The sequence below is a fragment of the Hakea prostrata genome, chromosome 5 (genome assembly GCF_041222555.1).
Source record: "Hakea prostrata isolate BN-2017 chromosome 5, UWA_Hpros_2, whole genome shotgun sequence".
Classification (NCBI taxonomy): domain Eukaryota; kingdom Viridiplantae; phylum Streptophyta; class Magnoliopsida; order Proteales; family Proteaceae; genus Hakea; species Hakea prostrata.
The window spans coordinates 44,651,990-44,664,788 of NC_142604.1; the positions used below are offsets into that span (position 1 = coordinate 44,651,990).

The following is a 12,799-nucleotide window of genomic DNA, read 5'->3' on the forward strand; positions in this document are numbered from 1 at the left end:
TTCATTAAATATATCCAAGTGACTTTGGAATAGTCATTCCCAAAAAAAAAAAAAAAAAGAAAGAGCCCAAAGTAGAATTAATAGGACATGGTTGCCACAAATCGGAATGAACAAGTGAAAAAGGTTTCTCTACTTGATTATTGACCTGAGGGGATTAACTCACGAATAAAACTTACCATTCCGACAAACACAAAGAGTTGTAAATTGAAACATAATTACTTTAGATGTTTCATACAGTCAACTGGAAACGGTTTCTAAAACAATTTTTTATGATTATCATGTTACTTACTAATTACATTATTAGCTAAATATAATTTTAAAAAACATAAGCATCATCAAAACAAACTAAACCAATAATTTCATGCATGTACTAATATTCCACTAATTTTTGTTATAAACAGAAAATAGTTGATATATTTTACAATATTTAATAATTTTCAAATAATTTAAATAAATGAACAATAGAAAAATCATTTCGACACCATCAGGTGTAGATCGAGTGATGGTGCCTCACATATATTAGATTCAATGGTCATCTATCATGTATAAATACTATTTTTTTCTTCGAAATACATAATATGGAAACTAATTTTTAAAACCAGAAAAAAATAGTAGCACTCCTCCAAAAGAAATTTACCAACACATTTTTAAATCAACTTCCTAAACTAAACATATATTGATTTGAAACAAAAGAACACATTTTAAGCCATCAATCATCAAGAGGTCAAAAATTTGGGATGAGTGTACTTACCTAACTTCAAGCTCTCTCAAATCCCGAAGAACTTGCGAAGAAGATGTTTGTGGACAAAGGAGTGTAGTGATTTTTTGGGGGGTGGGGGGAATGCGGATCAAGAGGAAAAAAATGATGAATTTTGAAACGTAAGGGGCGGTATCGAGACGAGACCTGCGAAACCTGCAGTTCTCGTCGACAAAAGGAACTGAAATGGTGCTTTTCGGTTTGGTATAGGTGACATGGTCCATACCAGTAGGAATTTCGACTGTGATGGACTGAGACCTGGTATAAGAATTCGGTTGGTAGGTTTTGTCTCGTTCTTTCCCTGAATTGAAATTACGGCAAATTTTGGTGAGACTTGAACCATGTCCTAAACCAATACCCGAACAAAAGAACAACACATTGTGTGCCTCAAGTCAAAAGTAGCTGTAGAGGACTCTCAAAACCAATATCAGTTTCCTCATCAGACTGCCTCAAGAAGATAGGAAGGTAAGCCTCTGAGTTCTGGCATAATAATTTGCAGGAATCGGCTAGTGATGCTCTAATACCATGTTAATGGTGATAAACCAGAGAAACAGAGAGATCAAGAAGAAGAAGATGAAAAAGAAGAGCAGAAAACAAGGGAGAGAAGATAATACGCTAGAAATTAGGAGAAGCCTCTATTGTTGTGAGGATCTTTATAAAAAAACTGCTTAATTTATAGGAAAAATTCCAAGCTCAGGATTGAACACAACTAAGGAATGAAGAGTCCAATATCAACTCATACATCCCAAAGCTGAGGCTTATTTTCTTTCTTCAAATGCCACTTTCCTAATCTATATGGATGGTCTTCAAGTAAGGTTTCTTCATCATTCTTGAGTCTCTGACTTCTACTTGCACATGAGCAGATCCATTCTTTGGTCTTCCATGCCTTTAAGTCCTTAAGTTTGGTCTTTTTATGTTACTTGGACTTTGTGCAATGTACATTTCTACTTGAGTGTTTCACTTTGTATAACATTTGGTCTATCTTGAACACACAAGTAGAATGTTGATCTTGTTTATATGTGTCTAGTGAGGGTAGAGAGTCATTTTTCTAGCAGTTCTTCTAAAGTAAGATTGGTTGGTCTCACAGCCATTCCGTTGAATGTATTAAATACCTTGGCGTTTAGCCTTCTTCATTCCAAGAACTGCTCACTCACTCTGAGCCAATACAGAGTTCACTTCACCCTTGCTGTGGAAATGCTGATGTAATGCATTACTGTATATGCACTCTCTAATCCCTATGCCTGCTGTGCCTGGAAGAGGGCATACCGATTAGGTAAACATCAGAAATCTGGTTTGGTGGTGCCCTGTTAGTTTTCTCTCTCTCTCTCTCTCTCTCTCTCTCTCTCTCTCTCTCTCTCTCTCTCTTGGGGGGAGAGGGTCTGGAGGCATGACTTGGTCACTGCCTTTTTTTATGGAAGTTCCTGCTTGCCTGTGTCTGATCATCTTCCAGCAATAACTCTTGTATCTTGATACAATGACCTCTTTTATGTAACTCGTATTTTTTCTTGGATTGAACTGTGTCTTGATGAATCAAATGATATCTTTCCTGATATCCTGCAAACCTAGAGGAGATTTTCTACCTAAAGTTGTACATCTTTTATTTTCCTCCTGAGATTGGAAGCTAGGAATCTGCTTAATTCTGCTTTCCTTTTCTTTTCTTTCTTCTTCTTTTTTTAATCTCAACTGGTGATGTTTCTTATGTTCTCTCTTCCATGCTCTCCCCTCCCTAACAAACAAAACTAACAAATAGGTGGGAGGGGGAATTTAAAACCACTTCTGTTTTCTTCTCTTCTCTATATTTGATTCTTGGGTTAATCCTATGTAACTTTAAATGTTGTATTTCTATTTTGTGTTCACGCAAAGCTAGTCGCAAAGAATGTGCATCATTCATGGTTGGCCTTCCAGTGTCCTTCCGATATGAGTACCTTATGGCAGAGACAATATTCTCTCAGGTACGTTTCACAACATTGTTTGTTCTATGGTTTTTCTTTTTACAGGATGTTTCTGAGTATTCCTGTTGGTTATATATGATTGTTTCCTCAAATGGAGTCTTTAGAAGTGTGGTGGAAATTGTCCACAAAAATTCAGTTTCATTGATATGGTGAGTGTTCGAATTGAACAGTTTACGATAGACAGTTTAATTGGATATTGTTATATTGCTGGAAATAGAATCTTGTGAAAGCAAAGTGACTGGCTTTCAGGACCATTAATCGTCATCCTTTTTAACAGATAATTTCATAGTTAGATCCTGAAAATTTGAAAAGTAGAGAATATGTATTGAGACAATATCAGCTATTACCAGAATCTGTGAAGAGGAAAAGGAGGAGAAAGAAGTCACACTGAGAAGAGAAGAGAGAATATTGGAGATGGAGAAAATAAATGACAACTGCAGCTTACAGTCTAACAGTTACAGCTACACAAGGACACTTCATTATGTTGACAGATTCCCATCACCAATCCTAAGAGTCTTTAGCTCTTTCCTGCAAGGTGGAGTGTGTATATCAATTGCTCCAGGTAGAATATATAACAAGCGGAACCAGTGTAGATGTCAGTAACCTTACAGGAGACTTCATTCAGGTAGTGATACCAATTCAAGCATACCAATCATTAGAATCAAGCCATCAACTATAGAGAATAACCTCGTTCAATAAATCCAGGGATTTAGGAATAAAGTAAGTGGTAGACAATGTCACCACAAGCCATAATATCATAACGGAAACAGTAACATTGGAAGCCCTTCTCAAGAAAGGAAAAAGTAGTGATCTTCACAAAGAAGAGATTAGAGTATGGTATAGGTCACTGTAGAGCACTGATAATAGTGCAGCATAGATCTGGTCACTGCAAGCCCCTGGTAAAAGTGAATCCTAGCTTGTTGTGAATCACTGATAAAAGTGCATCCTATATTATTCTGGATGCTAATAAAAGTTGACACAGGTCTGGCCCCTTATTAGGGCTCTCAGATTTGGTGGTTAGCAGTTAGATATCCACTTGAAGCCCCTGGGTTTGCTGCCCAGCAGCATATTAGTAGTTTAACAATACTCACTGCTTTATAATTAGTTTTTCCATAGTTAAATAAATTCAGCTGCATTAGGGCAGTCTTGTAGTTTTGCCCACTCAGGTTAGGAGAATCTAGTCCTTTTATTTGAAAATTCGAAATCTGTTGTATAAATGTGATATATTTTTTTAATAAGATGTAAATGAGCTTATAAGGCCCAAGTCAAGTCCAAGTCCTATTTCATTACAGTTATCTAGGGATCAGTTCACTCTTGATTATTTTTTGTCATGATCCAGCTTTGCTCCCAATTCTCTTATTTTCTTTAGTGTTCCCAGTCAGAATAGTGTTCCACCTGTGGTAGGGTATCTCCCAGGTGCTTGTTTAAAGGTTCTTGGTGAAGACAAAGCAAGACGTTCTTGGTTGATGATTCCTGCACAGCTACTCTACATCCGCAGCTTCAAACTAGGTGTTCGCATCCAGATATCTGGCAGCCTCCCCTCACCCATCTCCCTTCTATTATTTATTTATTTTTTGAATTTGTTGTAATAAAGTAATATTAAGAAGGATGGAATTGTTTGTCTCTAGGATATCTTTATTATAATAATAGTCCCACATTGGGAAAATCTATTTTTTCTCTGTCATACCATTACTATAAATAAAGGCTGACTATGTCACTCTGACATAAGATAGGATTTCTCAGACCATTCAACATGGTTTTAGAGCCACAGGTTTGATCTGCAGATCTAATAAATCTCTAAAAAACACCCTAGAGCTCCTGCCACCCTTTTCTTTCTCTTACGCTCTCTCTCCCCTGGCCCAAAAACCATTGTCCCTCTTCCCACGGTGGCCTAGGACCATCATCAACACCTCTGCCTGGTCCTAGGACCACCGCCAGACCTTTGCCACCCTATCGCGAGGCCCCTAGGGCCATTGCATCCGTCGCAAGGCCTCTAGGGCCATTGCATCTCTGTGGCGAGGCTCCTAGGTCCATCGCCTCTCTACCGCGAGGCTTCTAGGACCCTCGGCTCCCATCATCAGTCTTTTTTCCGTCTTCTAAACCTTATTTGACCTAGCGCCTCTCTCCTATGGCTTTTTCCCCTTGGTGGTGAGTACTTTTCTCATATCACGGATTTGTTTCTCCCTATTTATGGTGTAATTGTTGCCTCTGGTTGGTACTCTTTTTGATTATGTGTGATGGCCTCTGATTCGCTTACCTCCGCCACTTTTGGTTCTTTTAGTTGCTCTCGAATCAAGGAAACTCTAGTTTCACGGGACGGTGATTTCTCCCCATTCCAACTGACCTTTGTCAAGCTTAACAGGACTAATTTTCTCTGAAGGTCTTGCTCCATTTTTCTTGCCATAGGTGCTCGTGGCCTTACAGGTCAGCTTCATGGTACATCTGTAAACCGTCCATTCCTGGTACATCACAAGAAAGTTGTGAGGTATTATGGTTAAAAGGGCTACTTCAAGAACTTGGACCAGATTTTGAGACACCTATACAATTGTATTCGGACACCAAATCAGCAATCGGTGTAGCTCATAATCTTGTACAGCATGACAGAACCAAACATGTGGAGATTGATAGACCCTTAATCAAGGAGAAAATTGATTCTGGACTGATCTGTATCTCTTATGTGTCATCTAACAGCCAGATGGCTGATGTGCTGACAAAGAGTTTGAGTACTAAAGCCTTTAGTAGTATTGCTGGCATGTTGGACATGATAAATATCTAAGCACCAACTTGAGGTGGAGTATTATAATACAATTAAATGTTAAGAAGGGTAGAATTGTTTCTCTCTAAGAAATTTTTTTCTGTAATAGTCCACATCGGGAATATCAATTTTTTCTGTCATATCATTATTATAAATAAAGGCCGACTATTTTCTCTGTAATAAGTTAGGATTTCTCAGACCATTCAACAGAATTCTATTGAGATTTTGGGCTTCCCTAGACACAGAAAAGTGAAGGTCAGATCTCCACTAATCTAAGCATTACCTGTCTCAAACTTCACGCACATCAACCCCAAATCCTAGCGACCTTGGATTCTAGTTGGACCCTGTTCTTAACATCTGATTTCAATATAATATATATAACCCTAAATTGAAGAGGCCCTATATCTTCCAATTTAGCCATCCAAACCAAGCCAAACATGCAGGATGTTCCCTTCGAGTTTCAGCCTGTTCTGGTTTCCCTAACCTTAGAACCAGAAAGGTTCTTGTATTTTTGTACCTTTAAAACTCTAATAACAAGAATCTAGTCCTAACTGAGATGCCCATTGGAATATCACTAAACTTAGAGGATCATCCCCCTACATCATTATCTACGTTTCTTCCAGGTTTTATCCTTTTGGCACCTAGAGACCCCTAGTTCCCATTTCAATAAAATTATCCTAAAACTGCCTTGTGGAGATTTCTCTGTAGTTCCAAATTGGAAACCCTATCTCTTCTCTTCATCCCTAAAACACCCTCTAAGTTTGAACAAAAAAGATCACCCCTTAACCAGTGCAGATTTCCCTAATTTTTCCCTATAAACTCATAACTGAAATTTGAAGATCTCCTTTCTTGTCACATCTGAGTTGGCTTGTAACAAGATCTTGGAGGAACTCACTAACCAGTTGTTCATCTAACATTCTATGACTACACATATTGGTGATCAATAAGAATCTTGTTGTTAGAAACCAAAAGTTTGTATGGAAATATATAACTAGAGTGGTTTGTATGAACTACAGATTTTAATATTTAAATATTAGATGACATTGGCTGATGTTAGGAAGGGGCGGGCCTTGGTGCAACAGTTGGTGGACCACAGTTGTAGCCCCAAGGTCAAGGCATTGAAACAGCCTCTGAACAAAAATTGTTGGGGTAAGCCTCCGTAGGAAAACTGCCCCCTGCACTCTGCTTGTGCGGAAGCCTTTGGCATCGGGTTCACTCTTTTTTGCTAATGGTAGGAGTATGATTACAACCTTCAATTATCATATGATAAATATGACTCTATTTTTTTTATCATATGATAAGGCCCATGTCTAGATAATAATCTATAACTATCAGATGGCAACTCCAATTCCCTCCCATAGCACTACACATGGACAGATAATGCAAGGGCGAATCCATCATAATGCAGCAGCACTTATCACATCACGAAGAATTGGCATCACCTAAACCCCATAATCATGAATTAGCAGTATATCATCAACAGCAGTAACAGGTCAGATCAAAGCAGGTAAAAGCTCCAACACAGCTTATATATAGTAATAAATTAATATAACCAAAAAGCAGAGAGCCTAATGTCTCCCAAGTTTTGGTCAAATGCTCCTTGAAAAGTAAAACATAAAATCCCTGAAATATTTTGTTGGTCCAATGGCTGGTTTGCAATATATATAACAGATACGCCAATGTATCAGGTAACCCTAATAAGAACTAATCCAATCTTGAAGATCTTTTGATCAAGTGTGTTGATCAGTCAAACTAATAAAATTGCATGTTGGTTGTAATCAGACAGCAGGATCTCAGTGTGAAGCTCAGGCAGATAAACAGTTGGTGTCCAAGACAACAAATAGAATGACAGAATTGTAACCATATCGGGAGTGAAAGAACTGAGAACCTTGTATTAATAGGAATATTAGGGTAGGAAATCTAATGGCAAGACTTGAGTGGCGTGACCTGAAATAACAGGAATATTAAAGGATTCATTGGTTGATTGACAAGGGGGAGGACTCAAAGGTAATTAGCATCAAAAGATCTAGGACTATCTTGGAACTAATAGTAACTAAAGGGTATCAAGATGTGAAAGGTATAAGGGAGAGGTAGTAATGTATGATGGCTCAACTAATAAACACTCAAATGTACCCAGACATGCATTATATCAAGCACACAAGATTGATTAAAAAATAAATGATGGATGGATAGAAGAAATGGGGATATGGATGGGACTCTCATCCATGCCTATGCTTTGCAGCTAAATACCACTTGTCCTCCCTTTACTTCATATTGTTAGTGACAAAAAATTAACTCCTGTTTTGTCTGTGAGGAAGTATTACCAAGTTACAAGCCAAATGATATCTTGTTTTATAGGAACTAATCTAGGTTTGGGTTCTATAGAAGTTGGGCCGTTGATCCCAAGATTTTCAATGTAACAGGTTACTTGAATGGATCCAAAGTATTGACAGTAAGGTTGTAAATGGAATTAGCTGTTTTTGTTCCATTATCCTTTTAGTTTAGGAGTCTAACTTTGAGTCTTTTATATAAATAATAATGTACCCTTGGGATGGCAGTCCAAGCAAGACAGCGACATCCAGGACCTTGGAAACACACCCAGATTATGGCAATTTTAGGTGTGGTTGTAGGTCAAAGCTTAGGCATTCATAGGAGGTTGGTTTTGATAAAGTAGAATCTAGGTCCAGTTGAAGTTTGGATGTTTTGGGTAAGTTTGAATTTTTTAGGGGTTTGTTGAGTGATTCTAGGTATTCAAGGTCAATGGGGTCATGAGGGTTCTGATTGGGCTGGGGTTCTGATCGAGTAGAAGAGGATAATGCTGTTGTGTTTGATGGTAGGAGATGGGATTCTAATGGTTAATGTTATTCGGTTGTGAAGACTGGGAAGGAAAGGTGGATCGAACCAGTGCAATTGGAGGTCTAATGGCTACCAAAACAGAAAAAAAAAAATGTAAAATGGTAGCGGGAAGGAGAGGGTACAAGATCTGATTTAGTGCTTGCGTGAGAAAGTCCCCTGTGGATACTTGCTTGGCCAACAAGAGGGAACTGCCCAGCAGCTCCGATGGTCCTTGACTTGATCTTTGATGGAGTCTAATTCCAATACTGTTCGACTCTACCAGAGAGGAACTGATAGTGGCTCAAAAGCCTTTAATGCAATTTGATTTTTCAACTCTCAAAACTAATTCCTTCCATGAGGGGGTTAAAGCTAAACAGCCATACAAAGAGATTCTGAAATGGGTTTGTAAATTGAAGGAAAGAAGCTTGTGTGGGCTGCAGAGTGTCAAACTCTACCTAATCTTTAAGATTTGGCTTCAAAAAGCTCTATAAATGACTTCCTCCTCCCCAACCACCCTTCTATCCCTCTCTTTTCACTCCCTCGGAGGAGGGGGGGGGGAGCTTGGAAGCTAACATGACCGACTTGCACACTCCTAGGATAAAATCACCTCTGATATCTTAACTTAAATTGGACCAAATAATTAAATAAAACTGAACCAACGATGGAGCATGGTTCATTTGAACTAACTTAAAACTGTGTGGAACCTGCTGAGTCCACTTTTTTTAGGCCTTCTATACATTGCCTTTCTTGTGGATGTAGGCCCGTGGGCTTTGCATCAGTAAGGCTACAAGGGATCAAGCATTGAGCTCAAATTTTGAGTTTAATGAAAAGCTTTTTGCTGCTTCTCTTCTCCATTGAAGATCTTTTCTCTTGACTATGATCAGGCTTGGTGGAATCAGTGTTTGATCTGATTGAAACTTTGTTGAATGAAGACTGTGGTTTATTTTGGTTCTCTTTTGAAAGTCTCCATTATTGTTCTAATTTCACAAACTTCTTGTGTTTGGAGGTAATTTTTCTTAGATGTTACTGAGTTTGAACATCCCTTCCGTCCAATTTTATCTAGTCTCCAACAGTCCCAAACCCTAGATTTTGCCTCCTTTTTTAAACCCTTGTTTTACCAAATGTTAAAGTCTCCAGACAGTTCCAGCCATCAAAACAACTATTTGGCTCAAATATTCCTTTCCCTGTTTAGGAAACTTGATCTAAGTTAAATCCATTTTTGATTACCATAAACCCTATATGTCCATCGTCTTCTCTTTTGCGAAACTGTAACCCTAACACTGAACCTAACATTTGTTTCGGTTCTTCAGTGCAGTTCCATCCAGTAATACTTAATACAACCTACCTTAGCTGGAAGAGACCCCTACACCAACTTGACCTAACCCTCCCATCACATCCTAGACCAACCAATTCTAAACTTCAGTTTGCTGTTTGTAGCAGATCATGGTAATTGGCTTCTCAATGGATTGTTTTCATTGTAGGACCACGTTACCAAACAAAAATAGAAGCTTTATGCAACTAAAAGGAAGGAGAGGACTGAAATAGAACCTTTGAATTAAAAGGTTAATCTACCTTCAGAATATGAAATTAGAAACCATAACCACCTGTTACATGGGAATAAAAAATAATTAAAAGTAGAACATATGTGTAAAATAGAAAGTAAATATTGTCCTCTATGCTGGCTGGACTTATAGGCTCCATTACCATTGTTTATGTGATAAATAACTCTGAAAAGTATTATTTTTCCTTGAACTCTAACCTTGTTCATGTTTCTATCTGGCTTGAGCTGTGTTGTGTTATGGTCCACTTAGCCAACAAAATCCTGCCTCATCATTAGACAAGGCTGGCTCCTGCAGTTGAGTCCCAGAACTAAACTGGGGCAGGTTTTGGGATTCCTGCACCTAACATGGACCTGTGATCTCCATCAGGTAATTAAACAATCAAAATTAGAAATATTAAGACTGAAGGTGGAAATAAGATTGTTTTCAACTTCTACACCTTGAACTAGTACCAACAAGAAATATGAGTTCCATTAAAACTCTCGGATATGGCCTTCGACTTGCCTAAAACTTTTGGCAGAGGATGATTACTGCAGGACATATCTATTCCAACCAAGAAACAGTCTAAATAAATAGAAATAAAATGATCAGAATAAATTTCTGCAACCCGAGTCTGGTGGTAAGCAGAGAGCAGATTTGAATTCAGGTTGAAATCTTTGAGCAGGATTTTTCCTTAGGGGCAGCCTGACAGATTCATGGTTTGAGTTATTCTTGCTCACAGAATTTAACTAGCAGACTATCTAACGTGATATATGGAGGTTTAACCGACATATATTTGCAGCAAAAGACCATGAAAACAGATGAAACTAGTTAGTATTCACTGCAATAACCCAGCAGCATTCCCAAATTTCTTACGCCCTGAGTGACTGCTAGTCGTGTGTTGCTGGATTGATTAACAATAGCAGAACTATCCATGAGCAAAAACCTTTCAACATGTAGAGGTTATAAAATACAGCGGTGATGCAGTAACAAGTTGCAGCAGTAAATTTATAGGTAAACATCAAATCTTCACAGCACAAGAACCCTGGTAATTATGTGTTTGTGTAGTATTTCATCTTCTTCTACCATATGACAATATGAAATATCATCAGAATCTATGAAGAAGAAGAGGAGAGAGAATGATGGAGAGCAATACAAAAATTGGAAAAGTTAAAGTAACTAGCATGAAAATGATTACCTGCTTTAGATAAGATGAGGTGTGGTCCTGAATCTGTGGAGAAAAAATGGCTAGGTAGAGTAGCAATTGTGTTAACATTGGCTGAATGTTTGTGAGACCGAGATGGAGTAACAATTGCTATGGTTTAGCTTTTTATACATTGTCATTGTTTGGTTGTTTATCCTTCAAAAAGGGATTCACATCAAGCTTGGGAAGAGACAAAGAAGGTCTGTCAATGTGGCCATGGTGGTGGGGGCGGCAACATGGATAGAGAGGCACTGGCAGTACACATAAGTATGTGGTGGAACATCTTACATGAATTGCAACTAGGAATTACCTGTTATGCACTTATGCTTAGAATGACCTTTTTTAGTTATCACCCACGTTAGCAGTTCAACATGTTTGAGGTGGTTTACTTTTGATTGATCTAGTTGATTTGGTAGCCATGGTTTGAGGTCTTGCAAGATTTCGGGATCTCAAAAACTCGAGACTAGTTTCATTGTGAAACCATAAAAATTCTGGATCTCTACCAAGGTCTAAGTCGAGTCAAGCTCTTGGTTCAATCGGGATCCTGGTTTGAGATCCTCTTTTAAATCAACCAGCTCAATGAGTCGAGTCGGGATCTCACAATCTTGACTTGACTCTTTCGGCGCTCTCAATCCCAACTTCTTCCTAGGTGCTGTTTCTTGAGTTTTTGCTGGAATTTTGGCTGAAAACCTGCCGGAGCTTCAGCTGCAACACTTGTACACTTTCCTTAGCTCATCTACAATAAGAAATCAACAACAATCAAGGGATTTTGAAGGTGTTCATCAAGGAAGGTGCTTTTCCCCCCAATTTTCCTCTTAGGATAAAATCCTGGGAGCAATGACACAACGAAAGAGAAGAAGAAAAAAATGAACTCAGGGACACGATATTTTTTACATGGGATACCCTAAAGGAGAAGGGAACCGACAGCCACAAACAACTCACTAATCTCAATTGTCAAAAGTTAGTTACAGAGAGAGGAGTGTTACATATTTATATCAAAACTATAATTCGAGATATAATCAATAGCATAAATCTGTCAGGGTAATCTAGGCTGTTGGGTAATGAATCTGAATGCAATTTCTGCTCAAAAATAATTTCTGCGCAAAGCTCTTGCCCCCTGGCTTCCCCACCCTGCATTCACTCAGAATGAAGAACACATACATGACATTTTCCAAACAATATGTTTTAGACTTGGTGTTTGAGTGTGTATTACATCTATGTTGAACATTTTTGTGGATCTACAATTTCATGGGGGAAAAAAAATAATTCATGATGCTTGTACTCTACTCTCATGACGTTGTAATGTTCTACAGAGTACTGATATGGATGGAATTGCGAATGATCTAAGATGTTTGATTATGTTATCACTTTAAACCTTCATGTCTTCATTTATATCAATATGGTTCTTTATTTCATGTTTCATAAGACTGCATGTTCATTCCTTTTGCATTTCGGTTTCGAAGTTTGGGTTGAGTTGGAACTAATACATACACTTTTTTTTCCTCACAAAATCTAAGGCCACTGTTGTGTTTAGAAGGGCCCTAAAATAAGCTAAATACCAAGTGTCAGCCCAACTTGACCCCTAAAACCTACCGAGATGGGCATTCGAGTTGGCCTATTTCTTTTACCTGATCTTGGCTCGCGAGATCTTGATTTCTTGGCTGGCTGAGATCAGGCTTGAGACCGAGATTTTGAACCATGCTGGTAGCTTGACTAAAAAAGATATTTGAAGTACAAAAAGAAAATTAGAAATTTAGC

The 12,799-nt window shown here is 38.2% G+C and overlaps 1 protein-coding gene across 3 annotated transcripts in view; it reads left to right on the forward strand.

The window, feature by feature from the left end:
* ABH1 (ARM repeat superfamily protein) overlaps window positions 1-12,799 on the forward strand; it is a 78,188-nt gene that overhangs the window by 37,190 nt on the left and 28,199 nt on the right. For all 3 annotated transcript variants that reach the window (XM_089157202.1, XM_089157200.1, XM_089157199.1), the window contains exon 12: window positions 2,625-2,709. In XM_089157202.1, the coding sequence (XP_089013328.1) occupies window positions 2,625-2,709 (85 nt within the window). The remainder of the gene's footprint in view (window positions 1-2,624; window positions 2,710-12,799) is intronic.